Consider the following 19,879-nt stretch of genomic DNA (forward strand, 5'->3'; position numbering starts at 1 on the left):
AATGTTGCCACAGCTGTCTCAATGTGGCTGCCCTGTGCTCTTCTATACGTATTACAAACTACTCAGATTGGACATAGAGTGAACCATTTTGCTTCTCATATACTACTTAATATAGATCTAGCTTGCATTCTGAAGTATACTTGCTCCCTATTGAGAATTTCATTTTTCTCTATTTAAAAATATTATGAAGCATTTAGATATAAATCTCTTGGGTTTTTTATGTTTCATGAACTGCAGTGCTTCTTATATTTCAGTATGCATCTGAAAGGATGAGAGCTCTGGAGGAAGCCATATACAATTACAAACAGCAGTACTGAAGATAGAAAGCAAAAAATCTCAAGAGGTTTAGAAAAGTTGCAGCATAACCATATCATGTACATGTTTCTTTCCTATGCACTCCAAGAGACGATTATTTAACTATGCATTTGTTGCAATTTCCAAGTATTTGGAAAGGCCAACAGCACACACTATTCATATATTTACATTCCCCCACAACTCCAACTAAAGGACTTGATTTACACCCCTGGAAAAATACCCTCAATAATAAACCTACAAAATTAATTGTCAGAGGATACTGTAATGTCAACTAGGTTAAGTAGTTGTGGAAAGAAACTGTTCAGATTCAAGGGACATATTTAATGACCATTTTCTGTCACAGCTGGAAATAAAATCGCCACGTACAAAAGCAGTATACTTCTTTTACCAGATGCTAGGGACAAATAACAGGATGGAAGTCATAGTGCCCTGCTTGTGAGCTTCTTCATTACACGAGGGTGGCTGCCATCATTAACAGAATGCTAGACTAAATCATCTTTTGGTTCCATCTATGTAGTCAGTTCTTATGTACATAAAACAACTTTCCTTTCTCCATAGTCAAATAGGCATAGGTAGCAAGTCCAACGCTGATGCTTTACATATCCACAGAGCAATGGGCAATGCTTATGATCCGCTTCCACTTTGCTATTGCAACAAGGCTTCTGAAGCAATTTCTATTCCATGCCACTAAAAGTAAGAGTGATTAATGATAGTTCCTTGAACAGGATCAAAGACACTATCTTTGAAGAAATAACGTAGCCCAGAAGAGTATTTTTAGGAAGAGAATCATGGCTAGTATTAAATATGCAGAGAGCAGTGCAAGCAGATATGATCATTCCCACCCCATCCAACTTCCATGTTTGACTCCTTCAAAGGTTACTTAATTAGGTTAAATTAAAACTGAAATTAAAAACATACTATCCTCTCTCATCAAATTCACTGAAAAATACCCAACCTTTTACGGTCCTATCAAGCATTAAAACAGACTATGACTATCATAAAATAAATAAACACACCAATTAGGAGTTTGCTTCCTTCATACTGAACTATTTATTATTTATTTAAAACATTTGTATCCTGCCATATATTATTAAGATCTCAGGGCGGCATACAGATAAAAGCATATAGTATAAAACAATAAATATGCACAGTTAAAAACAAATTAAACCATGAACCAAGTTAAAACAATATATAATTTAAAAGCAGTAAAAGCAGTTAAAACAGTTAAAACAATGTGCCATCTTAGTGAATTTAACCATCAAAGACTTTGTTAAAAACCCATGTTTTTTACTTGGTGTCGAAATGAAATCAGTGTTGGTGCCAGTTGGGCCTCCAAGGGGAGAGCATTCCACAGTCTGGATAACAAACTACATAACAAACAAGCATTCCTTGTAAAAATATTTACAATCAATTTATAGGGCAGACTTAGGATCAAGGTTACAATTTTTTTTTATTCATTTCTTACATTTGTATTCCACCCAATAACTAGTGTTGTATTGTTACCTTGCTGTGGAAAAGACACAGCTACCTTAAGCTTTCATACTATTATCTTAACTGTAAAAATATTGATACTGTTAAATGAAAGCTCATGTATGAAGACATAAGCATATTCTGAAGGCAATGATGCAGCAACTTTGCTGACGCTAAGCAGGGTCTAATGACTGCTTGGACAGGGGATCATTTAGGGACCCCATTGATGCTACCTTGAGTTTCATGATGAAATAAAAGTAGGAAGGATATGTATTTTTAAAACAAAACAAAATAAAAAAGGGTCATTGGAAACCAGACATTTGGTGGGATTTCTTTCAAATGTTCACGATATACACTTCGGACTTGTATTCTTGATCTGCAAAAATGTTAAATATGCTAACTGATATGTGGATAAAGATCAGACCAGTTTTCATCAATGGAAGGTAACTGACACAAAATATGAGGAAAATAATAAATGTTATCCATAAAAATAAAAAAGGAAAAGGAACCAAGAGCCCTTTTATGTACAAATGCCCAAAAGGGTTTTGATACAGTAGAGAGCAAACAACTACCGTCATGACCCATAATATACCATGGGAACTTTCTGAGATTATATTATCTGGGAATATGGTTATCCAAAGATACAGGGGAAAGAGCTGATAAAGACGAAGCTGTCTCAGTCTCAATGGTGGACATGAACCAATGGTTTATTATTAAGCAGTTTATAATTGCGTTCAAAAATGTTTGCAGCTATATTTTAAGAAGGGGGGGGGGAGGTAAAATGCCAAAGGTTTGGAAATGCACATTTAAAGAGGAAAGGAGTGCCAAAATTTTAAACTATGGAAGAAGGTGGAAAGGAGGCTATATATGACATCAAATGTTTCTTGTAATTAGAGATTACTACCACTGGTATTTTTTGTTGCAAGTAGGAACACTCAGTAGTTATTCTCTACTTCTGTCAGTTGTATTCCATTGGACCAAGTTACATAGGTTAACCCCAGCATTACTATACTAATACTGCAATCCTATATACACTTGCATGGAACACAGCCCCACCAAACTCAATGCGACTCATGTCTTAGAAAATATGTTTAGGATTGTTCTGTAAATTAGTTGTCTTACATTTAGAAACATTTTGCCATTATTCTATTCCACTGGTGATGTTTGATTACGTTTAAAAGTTTAACACCATCACATTAGTTACTGGCATGCACTACGCCAAAGCAACATAATAAAAGTATTTTTAAAATGCTTCTTAAATTATTATTATTATTATTATTATTATTATTATTAATAATAATAATAATAATAATAATATATCGCCCCATAGATGAAGCTCCCTGGGTGGTTTACAAAGATTAAAACAGTGAACATTAAAAACCAAAATACAAAATTTAAAACCATAAAAAGCATAAAACCAGAATCCATTTAAAACAACTATTCTGGGTCAAAAAACTCAACATATGGTGTTAAATGCCTCAAAGAGAAAAGTCTTGACCAGGCGCCGAAAAAATAACAACATCGGCACTGGGTGAGCCTCATCAGGGAAATTATTCCATAATTGGGAAGCCACCACTGAGAAGTCCCCCTCTCTTGTTACCATCCTCCAAGCTTCCCTCGGAGTAGGCACCTGGAGGAGGACCTTAGATATTGAGCACAGTGTATGGGTAGGTTCATGTTGGGGAGGCGTTCCATCAGGTATTGTGGTCCCGAGCCGTGTTAGGCTTTATAGGTTAAAACCAGCACTTTGAATCGGGATCGGAAATGTACAGGCAGCCAATGCAAACGGGCCAGAGTTGGTCTTATATGTTTGAACCTTCTAGTTCCTGTTATCAATCTGGCTGCTGCATTTTGCATAAGCTGCAGCTTCTGAACTGTCTTCAAAGGCAGCTCCACATAGAGCACATTGCAGTAATCTAACTTGGAGGTTACCAGAGCATAGACAACTGAAGCCAGGTTGTCCCTGTCCTGATAGGGTTGTAGCTGGGGCACTAATCGAAGTTGGTAGAAGGCACTCCATGCCACCGAGGCCGCATGAGGCTCAAGTGACAGATGGTTCTAGGGAAAACCCCAAGCTACGAACCTGCTCCTTCAGAGGAAGTGCAACCCCATCCAGAACAGGTTGATCACCCTCTATCTGGTCAGAAGAACCACCCACTAACAGCATCTCTATCTTGTCTGGATTGAATTTCAGTTTATTAGCCCTCATCCAGTCCATTGTCGCTGCCAGGCACTGGTTCAGCACATCCAAACACACACAAACTAACAATCATTTTACAATGCCCTGATTACCATATACTTGTAGAAAATTAATAACATAAAAAGAACCATGGTGAATCAGACCAAAGGCTTATCTAGACCAACATTCTGTTCAAACACTGACCAACCAAGCTACCTGTGGGAAACCCACAAGTAGGACATCAGTGCAAAAGCACCCTCCCATTCAAATTCCCTAACTAGTATACAGAAGCATACGGCTTCCACCACTGGAAGCTTTAGGGTGGATTCCTGCATTGAGCGGGGGGTTGGACTCAATGGCCTTATAGGCCCCTTCCAACTCCACTATTCTATGATTCTAAGTAATATACAGCAATCATGTCTCGTAGCCAAGCAAGGACTTGGTAGGAAGTAAAGTAAATGCTGGACACCCTAACATCCTTGGGAACAAGTTCTAACCTTAGGACGGAACTTACATTTCATGCAAGTCCACATTTCATCAATAAAAAATTCAGTGTCCTCCTGGATTACAGCGAAGATTTGCCTAGCCAAGGACTCTCTTCAAGAGTTGAAAGCCGGACCTCCTTACGATGCTTGTGGAGAGTTCAGGCTGGAGGTAGCCATCTCCAGTGGTTATCCTCAACATCTATTAATCAGAAGGAAAGTTTTCTCTTTTCATGGTACAAATCTAACAATCCTTATGAGAATTTAAAATTTCACTTTTATCCTAATGTAAATAAATTAACACTCAGGCTGAACAGAATTTAGGATGCTAGAACAAGACACCCTTATTGAGCCTACTTAACTTGAAAGAGATGAAAATAGTGTTACATTGGTTTTGACCTTCTTGGACACTCTGTGCAAAGTGAGAATGGTAGCACTGATGGGATTGCGTCCTTTGTTAGTTTGAACTCCTGGTAAACACCCAGCTCCCTTTGAGATTGACCCTGATACTAAATTTCACCTGTTGCTCAGTCACCCAGTTTGGAAAGACCTGGAGGCTTAAACAATCTGCTAGGGATTTGACAAATCTGAGTAACAGAATTGGTTTCTTCCTGCTTGGATATCTCATTTTTACCCTGAATCCAGATCATTTATAAAAACTAAATAGCATTGGTCCTAATATTTATTTATTTATTTATTTATTTATTTATTTATTTATCAGATGCATTCCTACTCCTCTCTTCCTCTACAGCTGCTGCCTAAGGAATGACATGGGACAGGTATGGCCTAAAGGTGATGACTTCAGCCTAAATCTAGGTAGAAAATATTCAAATCCAAGGGCAAAGAACATGCAAGAACCAGGTAGATAACAAAATCTGTTAATGGTACTTCTGTGTCATTTTGAGGGTTTTAAAAAAACAGGATTAGACAGTGTCTTGCTAATCCAGGTTTTGCCAGTATGAACTTTTTAAGGTTGCATATGCATAAGAGATTTTATTGCTGTAAAACATGAGCAGCTCTCAGTAAAACAGACTTGTGCTATACACAAAAGCAAATGGCAGTTAACATATTACAAATGGGAGATGTCTCCTGCATAAAACTCAAAAAACATTGTTTGTTAGCCCAATGTTTAAGTCAGTAATAGAGACTTCTAGTATATCCTTTAAGGGAAGATAAGAAAGACATGTTATACACAGACAAGGTTTCATTGTTGTTAACAAGCCAGGTAAGTAAACAGCTGAATATTTTCACTTATTTTGTATTGAATTGTATTCTTTTAAGTATTTCTATTTTTTATTGTTTGTATGGCATCTTAAGCCCTGTTCATTTTTTACGGTAAGTGGTGGAACTCACCCAGCAATTTGGGACAGTACTGCACCGAGTAGCCCTACCTGCGGACATTACAGCAAAGTGTAACCCTACATAAACACCTGCTATGGGGAAGCCTTTGTAATCATTACATGCGTAGGTTGTGGAAGCCTACACACAAACAGCTGTACACACAGAGGCCTCCCTGCTGTTCTTTTGGACACCTAGGTCTGGGTTATAGTATGGTGTGATGCTGGGAGCTGGGTTACTCAACATAGCCCCATCTTGCTCACGTGGTAAATTTCACCACTTATTATACCACATAAATAGGGCTTTAGTCTTTTAACTACTTGTGATCTGCCCAGAGAATATTGATTATTGGGTGAATTTAAAATATCTCAATCTGAGAATACTAAAATCTTCACAATTTAGTACATTCTATCAAAACTGGTATCCAATTCTGAAGGGAGCTGGACTGCTGTAGCTCCTGAATAATTATAGGGGTGGGTGAGAATCTTTTGCGGGTGCTGAAGTAGAGGTTGTTTGATCTCTTCCTACCAACAGGGGAAATTACTAAATAGATAACTTAGTGTAAGTTCCATATACAAATGTAGTATGCTATGATTGTATCCGATATAACCATAGTTTGGCTTTTTAAGTGCAACCCATCCTATAAGGAAGTCTGACTGAACCGCTAAAATATAGCATAGAGAACAAAGTAAATTCTGGCAAGTATAGCTGCTTTGCTCCTACAAGTTAAGAAACAGTTTGTAAATAGTGCATAACACACAATTATTGCCCACTGCATTTACAGTGTCTCCTAACTCGTTTACAAATTCTGAAATATTCAGCAGTGCATTTCAATCATGTGGGAAATTGGAATATAATGAAGAAAAAAACTGGGGGTTAACTACATTATGTGACACCTCCATCTGCTGAGGGGTAACTTAGTCCTAGTCTAAGCAAGATGAGATGATACATTAGGGGCACATTCTTGGAGGCACATTCTTTTGTTTTCTATTATGTAGCTGATTCCCTGCATATAGAAAACTAGTACCACAGGTTGTGGGCTTAGTTAGAATTGCCTCTCTGATATGTTACTTAATACTTTCAAGAAGTGCTGCTTTTCTTTTTCTTTGTGAAAGTGGCTGCAGGCTCAGAATTCCACTACCTCATTGCAGATTGGAAGAACAACTATTTCAGGGAATTGATGAGATAGAGACAGGTTGAAGCAAGTTAAAAACATGTTTACTAAGCCTTAGACTGCTGGAATCCAAACTGAAGGTATATAAACTATGGTGAAAAAACATTGCTTCTCCCTTTTACTGAAATGTATCCAATGTATTGCTAATTCACATCTATCCCATACCTGACCAAATCTCCAAGTAAACATGTAGAGTAAAGAACATGGTGTTCGTTTCATCTTTATTTTCCACATCATTGTATATTCAAATTACAAATATTTTCTTCAGATCCAATACTGACAATGAAAAGATACTAAAAATGTGCTCATTTTCCAGGATTAGCAGTTCTGTTAAATATATACCATGCCTTCTGAACAAATGTAAATATATTTACATATCATGTAAATATATACCATGCCTTCTGAACAATCAAACACAATGTCAAACCATTAAACACATTCAGGATTTGCTTTCTGAATAGGAAGAACTTGTAGTGACATTGTTCAAGTGTTCCGAAAAAAAAGAAAAGAAAAACTACTATGTAGGACTACTAAATTAGTTTCTTCAATAGCCATACTCAAAACTGTTTCAATTAATACCCTATGTTTGCTTTTAACTTGCTTCAACCTGTCTCTATCTCATCAATTCCCTGAAATAGTTGTTCTTCCAATCTGCAATTCTATACCCACTTACCTGAGAATAGGCCTCACTGGGCACAATGGGACTTACTTCTGAATACACATGTATAGGATTGTGCTTTAAAAGCAGTATTTCCACATGAAGTAGACCTGGCATTCTTTAGAAAGAGGTCTGCGTAACTGTACAATTAAAAGTCAGGTGTAGATTTATGTATACATATTTCTACTTCAATAGCATAAAGGTGCAGGCCAAAAAAGGATAGTTTTCTAAAACTGACCAGACTATTCTGAAACCAACATGGGGGGTATGTATTTCAGAAACAGAAATAGGCTCCTGATTAAAGGTTGCCTGAATGTAGACTAGCTGGACATGAAACCAAAATCTGTAGTTAAACTAGAACCAATATGTTACTGATAATCTTCAGCTCAATAATTAATTCAGTACTAAGCAATGTTTACAGTTGCAGCATAGATTCGTATCAGCATCAGAGACCAATTCGTGAATCCCACTTCCAACAACAGACTGGGAACAGAAATAGTTTTGCTAATTCTTTGGGTGTATAAACCACCAACTAATGCAAAGCATTTGAGATAGTGGTGTGATTTTCAAAACATGTGTTTATTTCATCTCACAATAATTGATGGGCATACTGGCAGGCCTACCCAGTTGAATTTTAAGTTGCCTTTTAATAATGTGCTGCTTTTAATAATGTATAATTTTTAAATGTTTTAATCAATTATATGTATTTTATGGTGTTTGCATTTGTGTTGTACCCCACCTCGATCCGGAGGGAGAGGCGGGTTGTTGTTGTTGTTGTTGTTGTTGTTATTATTATTATTATTATTATTATTATTATACCCGGTTTTACTACTTTCAAATCATAAGGTTCAAACTTCTCCATTTGTGTTCTGCTTCTATGTTTCACTTTAGCATAACTGCTGGTAGATGAAACTTTTAAAAATGCCCTGAAGGTTAGACTAGATTTTGGAAAAGATTTCTGAAAGGTGTCAATGGAAATTTTTATCTGACTCCAGAGGGCATTAAAATGTAGGTTCTATTTCTGTGAGTGAACAGAGTAGTGTCTTTCAGTTTTGGCTAGAATCCTGCACAGTTTAGACTTCTTAAATTTCATCGAGGTCAATGAGATTTAAACAGCCTGTGTGTAGAATTGCCTTTGTCTTTTAAGCTTGTGCTATATATCGGAGTGATTTCCATTTTTGTATGTACTGACAGGATGCTTTCAAGGCCAAATGCATGTTAGCACAGTGCTCATATAAAATATACTTAATCCTAATTATCAAACATGCTTTAGCTATGACAAACATTACAAAATAAGAATAACCTTGCATTCCAGGAACAGTGGAATACAAGCATAATTTTCTTTATCAAAAAGCTGTTTTAGGAGCAATAGATCTCACAAAAACAAATATGGACTTGGAAATGTTGGAAAAGCTGGACTTTTTGAAGCTTATATTTCCTATGATACTTCTGTAAGTAGATACCCTTGAGTCTTAGCCATAGGAGACCAGATTTAGAACTAATTGGTGAGAAAAGTTATCCTTTTGGTGGGTATATAAATACCCACCACCACACACACACACAGAGCTTTGTCAGGCAAATGGAGAAGGAAAGACAATACTGTTTATTATTTATAATTCAGCTTGAGGAGCTTTTAACGGTAATAGATTACTATAGTTGATTTTTCACAGCTCTTTCCTCGTGCTAAGCCTGTATAGAGGGCACTCTATACAGTTGGAGCAAATCTGCTATTTTTCAGATGCAATTGCACAACATGCTAAGAATCTTCAGAATGAATATCAAATAGGCTATTCTATAGGCTAATATACTTCCAGATCACTGGTCATAGTAAAGTACTCTTGATTGTTAAAACACAACTGAATTACTAGCTTCTCCTGTAAAAGTTCTAGTTCCCAACACTGGCGTATTTTTCAGTCAATATTCGGATCTAAAGGGAGTTAAACATAAGAAAAAAGTGTCTACATATCATATCAATCATCAAACAAATATGCCTTAGGCACTCCAAAAGTGATTGGACTTGAAAGACTTTTGATTATTGGAAAGGTTCCAGTTGTATCACAGTCCAATGCCAACACTCAGAAACACTTAGGCACACACAGAAGTGCTTTGCATGGATTTTCCTTGAGTGTTACAAATAATTGTACAACTTCCACATACATTTGCATTGATTTCAAAGCAAACAGGCAAAATAGAACTTCCTCTTTATTATCAGGATTTAGGATTCCTGAAATGCCACCCAACACATTGCATTAAATTCAGTATTCTTGCATGTGTAGATAATCACATATGGCACACTTTCTGATGGTTTCAGTAACAGAAGATCAATTCAAATTAAAGTAGCTCTTAAGAGGCCAGGCCAAGGACATTTCATTGGTCCATCACTGTAAACTACTGGGCATAATTGTGTTCACCTTAGCAACAAAAGAGCGCTTCAGCATTTTATATATGTTCCTGTTCCCAAATATAGCCAAAGTCAGCCTTGCATAGAGCATTTCTAAAACGCATGTTCAGCCTTTAGCTGACCTTATTTCTTCAACATTCTCATTGCCTTTTTATCCAATTTAATTAAGGGTTTCTTGCTGCTTCTCCTGGCTCTTCTAGATTACTACTTCATATTAAAAGGTACAGTTAGGAGAAGAATAATGGACAAGAATTACTCTCAGTTCCCTCTTTACTGCTACAGGGCCCCATAGGCACAAACGCTGTGTAATGGCTAAAGCAAACTAATGTAGTTACTAGAGAAAATAAATAGCCCTAGTCATGGAGGTAATTCTTAATGAATATACAAATGATCTCTCAATTTGTGGTAAGATAACATTAAATTTTCATGAATATTAAATATATGATTGCCATACACGATATGGCTTTTTAAAGACACTGATGTTCCTAAGCCATGTTGTCAAAAGACTTACCAACAAAGGATCATTTAAAGGGGGGTAGGGAGAAAAACAAGCCTCTACAGTCAACATACCGAGAAATCAATGGCCTTCACACTTCTAAACCAAGTCAACGTTCGTTCTTCCTTACCTTTCAAACTGGATTGGGACAATCCTTCATGCTTATCCCTCCATTTCTTTCCTTCCTTTTTCCTCAATCGCTAATCCTACACAATTTGTGCCATGACATATAATTGTACTCTCCCTGCTTTCTTTGCTTTAACCCTACAACATCCATAAAAAATCTTCAGCAACCAGAAGTGTTTAGGGAAGTATAAAAATGTAAGCAAAATTTCTGAGTGTTATTGACAAGTATCCAGTACATAGTTAAACATATATTAACATAAAAAATGTATTCTTCCTTGATTATGATAAGCCAAATATATACTATTAGTTTAACCTCAGCACTTAATTAAAAATGGTGAAGAAATAATGCTCTTACTGAATTACTTATTTTTCTATCATACAATTAGGTAAATCTCCTGCAACCTTGCCTGTTCTCACAGATGACCCAGTGTGTTTAACTTTACTATAGCAAAGTGATAGGGACACAAGTGTGCATATGCTCGCATGCATAAACATAGAGTCACATACACGCCACTTCATCTATCTTTGAGAGAACAGAGGTGGCAGAAGATGGATAATTGCCTTTCCGAAACGTATGGCCAATTTTACTAAATCTGATCCCATCAATGATTCAGTCCTGTATAAAATTTCTTGCTACTCTTTTCTCCCCCAAATCCCAATGACATTGAAAAAAATACTGCATTGCAGTATTTGCCAGTGTATTAGAGGGTATTCTGTCAGATGCCCCAAAGTCAAACAGTAGAAATTCAAAGGCATTTAATCACATAGTAAATGCCACAACATAAGTAAACTGACATGTGCCATACTGTGCATGTGTGTATTAAATATTCCAACTGCATGCAATGTAACTGCCAATTCAGTGGCTTAAGTCCTGGATTAAGTACAAGGTATCAAAGATCACTACATACATCCCAAGTTACTTTGTGGGGATAATCACACACACAGCCTAGAACCACAACCTCTCAGCAAGGCTATGAATAGGACTTAATGTTACATATGTGATCACTCGTAATAACAAGGATTCTCAACAACATTCCAAGTACTGAAAAGTTTGAAAAACATAACTCATGGGGACAAAGGTCTTGGAGATTTAAACAACAAAAACCACCCATTAAGCTTCCTAAACAGTGAAAATCTCCACTTAAGCTTAAGCTAGATACTCAAACTATTCTATGCTTATTAAAAACAGGATATAACCATGTTAATCCCTTGAAGCAGTTAATTCTTGGGTGTCCTTCTGCTGTGGTTCTTTAATACAGCATTTTGGTTCTCCTTTGATTAACATGGCTAAAAGAGGTAACACTAACAAAAAGAAGGGAAAGAAACCAAGGAACGGATGTCCACCCAGCAGGAAGAGTATCTCTCTACGTAACATGCCAACATGATTAGTTAAGTGCACAGCAATAGGAAGAATTGTGTATTAAATAATGGTGTCAATATTTAATACCTCTAAATTGGACTGTTTAACCAGATGTACATATATATAGATAGATATAGATAGATATAGATATATAGAGAGACAGACTGACTGACTTTCTACCATCCCAATAAAAGGTTCTATATAGTAGCAATCTTCTACAGGATATTTCTTCTACAAACTGAGGTTCTATCCATTAGGTTTTATGTGCCCAAGAAACACTCTATGTGTATAAAATAGAAAATAAAAATTCACATCTACATAAAAACTATAGGTCAGTCTCAGAGACATCAGTCTCTGAATAACCAAAAATTAACAGATTAGTACCAGGGGACATATGGGTAAGGAGAAAATCAAAATTGTACATTGTTTAAGCCACTAAAATTGTGTACAATAAGTAAATTAAAGACAAAAAATGAGGAAACAATAGAACAGTATACTGATGGTATTTGGGGATGGGGAGGGAGGTATTTAACACTGATTAAAGGGAGGTATTTAATGAAGATTACGGACATATAAAAATGAGACTGAAATTATATTTGTAAAAAAATATATCAGATTATCTCATACATTTATCTGTACAACTTCCTTTTAACTAAACAGAAAGTCAATTGCTTCTATCCTGATGTCTGCAAGAACACTATTTAGGAAATTAAGTTAAAGCAGACTTGATTTCTCAATGCTCAAACATTTCTATTTCAATTGGTCACTCAAATTAAGCATGTGCCAAAAGATGGGAATATGAAATTTGCAAAGCATACAAGGTATACCTGGTATTTCTAATATGCTTCTCTAACTCTCACTATGCACTCACGATATATGAGCATCTTTAGCCCTTTTGAATTATATTTTCCATCACTTGCCAACCAATGTCTTCTGATACTTTACATACCCTTCTCCCCCTTTTAATATATGCTACTATTTCACACTATTTTTTGTGTTCAACAACTTATGGTACCATAAAAATTAGCAACACATAATTAAGTTTGTACTTAACAATACTGAGCTTGTATCTTAAGGCAAATGTTCCTTTTCAAAATATAAAGTATCGTGCTACAGGATGGCGACACTGTAGAAATTAACTTGGGTAAGCAAAGGAATACAGTTTTATTATTTTTGGAAAATGCTGTCTGTGCATAAAGAGTACAACAGGGTGTACTTGCCTCAACTGATGATTCTGGCACAGAACATAGCATTTCATAAAACAACAACCAATAGCAGTTCTGCACAAAATTCTTTACTTAGGGTAAGTTTGTTTGATGTTTCCCACACTGAGATTTGATGAATAATGTCATGATAGAGAATTTGCAAGTTTACTAGTTGCATTCAGCACACTACATCTTCATAGTGCATTGCTTCCCTTGTTCCTTGTACTTTCTTCTACATACAATTTTACATCAGAAAAAGAAAATGGTTAAGGAGCCCCCACCCACCCGATGCAGAGAAAGAACAGATGCAAAAGCTTTAGTCAGAAATGCAATTAACACTTATTTATATAGAATAATTAAAGTTGTGACTGCCACAAAGAAGAGCAAAGATAATTGAGGTAGCCCCAGATTTTTTTTTACACTGTTTGCTGTATTCCCACATGACTGCCACCTGCTCCCCCACTCAGCTTCCCCTATGCTCGTTTCCCCGGCAACCTTTCATTGGCTTTTCCTCCCAGCTATCGCTTTCAGTTCGGCTGCTCAGTCTAATCTTATTTGTTTTACACCCATCAAAACAAGCAGCTAGACAAAGAAAATCCTATAAGAATAGGGGAAAATACCATAGCTTTGTTTCCCAGTTTATAATAAATATCCATAAAGAGAAGGAGAGGGACGGAGAGAATGCCCGAAAAATGTTTAATTGAAACAAAAGTAAGAAGAACGAGGTGAATGTTAATGCCTTTTTTCCTCCTGCTGCCCCCCACCCTCATGATTTGGTTTGTTCTGCAAGATTCAAAAGTCCATATTTGATCTAGCCATTTTGCACAAAAAGCAGGAAAGGGGTGGGTGGGGGCAGGGAACAAGTTGTGTAGTTTCTGATTTTTCTGCCAGAAGACAACTCTAAAAATAGAAATACTACTATCACATCAACAGATTTAACTTCCTTCGGCAGAAAAGAAAGCGCCCTTGTTTCACAATAGCGTTACGATTCTAAGGAAACAGTACATGCAGTCATTAGATTTCTATTCAACTTAGCACTCGTGTAGCACAAATGAAGATTAAAAGGCATCATGTGCTGGGTGTCAGTACAAAGACACTGTGACTGTCAGCGGAGATCATCCCGATGCATGCTCACTGGATAAAGCGCTCAGTGCCATGACACTTGTCTATATTTATATAATAGTTGTACATACACATTACATACACAGGTGCCCTCATTAAAAACCAAAATGACCTATAATTTTATTTATAGCTCACGATCTGCCATCCTAAGCAAGCATAACACGCGAGGCATACAAGCCATTCAAAGCCTATAAGCAGTTTCTTGCCAGCATTCACTTACCATTTTCAAGCCATTCCACTCCATCTGTGATCACAAAGATGGACCCTTACAGCCCCTCACAGTGTCAAAAGCAAAAAGAACGTTATGTAAAAGCTGACATTCCTTCTTACAGAACTCCTGCCCAACGATGCAACAAATCGGCATATACTAGGCGCTGGTACACATACAAGCCGCCTCCTCTTTTTATGAGGTCATGACAGGAAACTCTTTGAAATACAATATGCAGCATTTACTGAAGCTCCTATAAATCACTCTCTTAAAAAAAATTACCATGCCTACTGCGCAATACACCAAACCAAAAAATATCAGTCCCAAGGCATTGCCTTATTTTTTTTCAAGGGTTCCATTTTGCATATGTGTTGCCCGCATGTGAATGTGGGAAATATAACCATCCCAACCACCACCACCCTTCAGCATTTCTGTTGGCCACATGCAGCCTCGTGTTGGAAGTCAGCTTTTTCTTTATTCCGAAAGAGAAATTATAATGACCTTAAAATGGCAAAGTACATTCCTGCTACCCTTTATTAAAAGCTAGGCAAGTATTTAAATACAGGAGAGAGAGAAAGAGAGAGAGAGAGAAGGAAGGAAGAGAAATGAAGGGAGAAAGACATTTAATGAACGAGCCAGCGGGTGCGAACTAAACTCATGTGACAACACAGACTGATCAAAATGCAGACTTGGGGAAAGCTATATGTTCTAGACACAGACTATGAAAGACTGCTGCAACAAAGAGATTTTTAAAAACTACTAATACCTACCATAACCATTCTTAATGGCAAATAATGGGTCTTGCAAGGCTTCAATTCCTCTAAAGGTCTGATATGGTTTCAGGGAATTAAATGCTTTATTGTATCTTTTTTTTAAAAAAAGAAAAAAATCCACGAAATGCACAGTGCAGATGTATGATGCAGCAAAAGGAAGAAAAAACCAAACCAAACCCAAGCACTGTGTTGAAGCCCCCTGATTTTAGAATGTAGATAACAACTGAATAGAGCCTTGATGAAATTGGCTAGCAGCTTCGCCTTTTTACATCCATTTATGGGACCATCTGTCAGCTGAAAGCAAGATCCGATTGGCTAGGGAAACTAAAGGAGGCGTTGCAACATCAGGTGCTATTGAAATTAGCTTCTGCCAGATTGACAATGTTAATGATTTGGTGACCTCTACAACAACAGAGACCAGATTTCTGAACTGCTGCTTGTGTCTAGTAATTAAGGGCCAGTTTACGAACATCACACATGCATGGATTTTACCCACACCTTTTCCCACCCACCCCAACACACACACACACACACACACACACACACACACACACACACACACCAGGGGCAGTTCAAGCCACACCTAGTATTTCCAACACACTGACATACAAGTGTTACACCTCAGTCATGCTTCAATAACTGCATCCTCTAACCTCTTTGCATCCACGGCACTAAAGTCTAGACTATTTTAACCACCTTATCTTTCTCGACAGTTGCTTTCCAGAGAAATGCATATTTAATTATCTGCCTCTGGGCTTAAAAGATATGACAAAAACACTTTAATGTGCATTTTAACTGTATTTATTCATAGTTGCAATAGTTTTTAATCTTCACATATTTCTAGAATCTCTGTCCATAATAAAGGATATCCACATATACTGTACACGTTTTATAAATTGGATTTCTCGTCAAAATCACTAGCTATTTCTTAAGACGAAAATTTAGACAGTATGCTCAAGTAGAAAATGATTTTTTTTGTAAGTTGTACAACTGCTCTATTCTAATTTAATACAAAGGATAGTAATGATTTACGACACTATACATGAGACCAATTATGGTATTTCTTGCTATGGCTAGAATTGGACCCTGCTTTACTACTTCCAGCTGACAAAATAACAAAAGCTCGGTTACAACTATGCTACAAAGTTTTCACAGTTCAGCCACTTTATGAAAATTATTTTGATTTGGACAATTTAATTTGTATTCGTAATAAAAGACCCCCTCCCTCCGCCACACTGTATTTATTATGGGCATGATTGCTTCAAGCAACCTAGGCTATAAACTGTGAAGTGCACATACCAACTGGGATTAACAATTAAATACAAAAAAATATACTGTCCTTGTTCTGTGTACTACCTAAGGACACTTCTCATCTGAAGTTAACAAATACAATTTCAAGCCATTTATAACTGATTTGTTCATCAGTTTCCAATGCATTAAAACATAACACTGTGTAAAACTGGCATGGACCACAATATACGCTCAGCTTCCACTGAAAGCATACTATTACTGAACAAACAAACATAACCCATATAACAATGAAAATACCACAGTGAAAACAGAAGAGACAGAAAAGCTAGTTTTAGAAGAAAATCAAGTCAACTACAGAAAAATAAAATAAAATGTAATCCAACACTTGTGAACTGTTTAAACAACTGCAAGCTTGCAAAGCACCCCTTCTGCATTTGGATTTGACTGTTCTTTAGAACTTAATCAAAATTCAACTAAACAGTTTCAAAACTGAAAACGTCAATAAGTACGAGAACATAGTAAATTCAAGGGCATGCTGATGACACATCCCAACTGTAACACAATATGTTCACTGAAAAAGTTTCATTTGTAATGCTAATTTTGAATTAATGTCTCATTGGGAGTTAACCAAAATTACACAGGGAATGAAGAAATCTTTTATCCATCCTTTCCCCCTTCTCAACACACTTCATTAGACACTATTTAATGATTCTGGACATCAAAAAGATCCAGCTCTTTGTCTTAAACAACAACAATTGTAGATACTACTACAAATTAGCTATCTTGCCAATCTAAAAATCCACACATTCTGTATATTATTCCACCCACATGCAAATTTGCACAAGGAAAATGTTGAAGAGAATTGCAAAGAAAAAAGAAAAATAAAGCAACAAAAAGCCACAAGCCAAACACACAAATATCCACAGAGGCCTTTCTCAAAAGACAAAGGCAGAATCCTATTGTTTGGGGGGGGGATCAGTATTATCAGATTTCCAATAGGGCCATTCATCTTTCAGGGTGCAGAGCTGCCTACTGCATCACCAGCAGTAACAAAATTTGCAAAACATTAAAATTTTCTCTAAACTCTCTCAACCATCAATCGGGAAGGCTCCAAGTAAAGGTGTTATTTTCATGCAACAACTACCACCTCCCCCTTCCCCCAAAACTTGACTCAAAATACAGCTAATCCATTTTCAAAATGAAGGCATATGAGTGGGTTTCCCCCCTCCCTCTTCTTCCTTACCATAAATGAGCAGTTTCTTGACTCATTAATGACAGTTTCCCTTAAAAGAGGTGATCTCATAGCACTGTGTCCCTCTCCACCACGCATACATCCCAAAGGTTGCGGGTATCTTAGCATCAGAAACCGCTAGCAAGCTCTCTCATACAGAGCCCAGATGGACTATACTTGAAGCCAATTCAGCGTTAATAACTACCTACTCTGTGCAGTTAAGAAGCCTTACGTGGCATAATGTCCTAGGCAACAGCAGCTGATTAAAACCACATATAAAAAGACAATCCTGCTATCCAAAATGATTGAAGGGGGTGTACTTAAAAATAAAGCCAAGGAAGATTCCCCCCTTTTTTCTTTTAAATCTCTCTCTTTGAGGATGCAATCTTTCCTAAGCATATGGAGAAGAAGAAAAACAGAATACTGCCCAGAAGATGTGACAAAATATTACCTCATTATTTAACAAAGCAGCACTAAGCGTCCTGGTGATTTCAAACATCTTGCCACAGATTTTGGTTTTAGAAAAACAGAAAAAAGAATCCTTTGAAAATCCAGTTCTCTATTTGCACAGGGGATGTCAATTTTCCTGCACACAATAATGTTTTCTCCCTAGAGTTAACACATTAAAACATCTAGTCAGTGAGCTGCATTTTCCCTCTTAGCATACGGAGTAAACTCACTCCTGTAACATGTACTGCTCTCTTTGCTAGAATAGCCTGCTGCCCCAAACATGGTTGTTTCTTAAACTATTCTTTAAAGTAACAGTTCGCTCTCTAACCACCAGGTGGGCAATGTGGAATGATTCAAAACGAACATCTTGAGATTGCCGATTGAATAGCTTGTAGCTGTGTTTCTTCATACACAGAAAATGCAAAGTGTCATAAGAGACAAAGGTGCAGTTTGCATTGTTCTACTTTTGTCTTGTCAAAACATACATGAATCATGCATCTCTCAAAATGTATTTAAGGTATTTTAAAGATTACTTAAGTCCTTTTTCCTCTCTAAGAAAACAAGCCATAATAAATGGAAAATCCAAAAATATCACTTTTGAACATTTAGGAAAATTGTCATTCAACTTCAGTGTCTGTTCTCCCAATATCAGTGTCATTCTATAACGATTTAACACAAATTCTAGTTATTTGGATTAAAGTTTGGATGAACAACACCCACTACAAAAACTGATAATGATTATAGAAAACCTGAGCATTCAAGCATTTTTAATACCACTTGCAAGTTTTTCTTTGACATTTGTAGCCCTTATATCTGAAACAGATACCTGAAAGTTAAATTTTATGAATTTAAGAATCAAATATAAAGAATCCTGTGTTCTTTTATTTGTGTTCGTGATTTCTAAGGGGGGGGGGAAGGGGGGGAGAATTTCAGTATTTGGGAGGAAAATAGCACTCTTGAGTATTCAGACAACTGGCCATAACAGTTCAAGGAGAATGTAGACAAGATGTGAAAGTCTACAGGAATGCTATATTATAAATAATAAGTGTAGGATTCAAAGATTATCATATTACATTATCATGAAGAAGACAATGATGAAGAAGCATTATGGCACTTTACGAAGAGAACAGCAATGCACTAAGGAGCTTAAAATCTAAAATTTGACAAAGGGAAGAGAACAGAGGGAAGGAAGAGAGATGGAGGAAAAAATGTTTATTCACTCAATTGCACATACCTGGCGATTAAAAGGGTGTGCCAAAGGTTTCACTAAAAATGGGGTAGAAAGGATTCACAAGACAGATAACAGACATGACTAAACTCAAATACACTGGAAAACAGAACTGTACCCTGACCCCAATACAATTAATGGGAAGAGAGTTTGTGTGTTGAGTGAATGATTGCAGATTCCTGGGGGGGGAGGGGACTGGGACAATAATCTATCAGGCCTTGTCCTGGTAATTCCAGAATCTTGGGTTATATTCCCTGGTATGTCTAAATCCCCATTTAGGGAAAGACAGCCCTCCTAATTCCACCCCTATTCAGCCCCACTTAGATGTAGGCTTGAAGAATGCAAAATATATTAAAAAGTAAATCCTGAGTATTGGAGAGCTGCAAATTCTCTGGTGGGTTTTCAAAAAGAG

The 19,879-nt window shown here is 36.8% G+C and overlaps 1 protein-coding gene across 3 annotated transcripts in view; it reads right to left on the reverse strand.

Moving 5' to 3' along the window:
• ELAVL4 (ELAV like RNA binding protein 4) overlaps positions 1-18,526 on the reverse strand; it is an 83,685-nt gene extending 65,159 nt beyond the window's left edge. Inside the window, exon 1 of one of the 3 annotated variants that reach the window (XM_063139088.1) lies at positions 18,241-18,526. In XM_063139088.1, coding sequence (XP_062995158.1) covers positions 18,241-18,288 — 48 coding nt within the window. In that variant the 5' untranslated portion in view covers positions 18,289-18,526. Of the gene's footprint in view, positions 1-14,546; positions 14,731-17,801; positions 17,919-18,240 lie in introns of those variants that run through there. The other 2 variants (XM_063139079.1, XM_063139097.1) reach the window with 2 other exon arrangements.
• Positions 18,527-19,879: the final 1,353 nt, after the last annotated feature.

Source organism: Elgaria multicarinata, chromosome 1 (assembly GCF_023053635.1).
Source record: "Elgaria multicarinata webbii isolate HBS135686 ecotype San Diego chromosome 1, rElgMul1.1.pri, whole genome shotgun sequence".
Taxonomy (NCBI): Eukaryota; Metazoa; Chordata; class Lepidosauria; order Squamata; family Anguidae; genus Elgaria; species Elgaria multicarinata.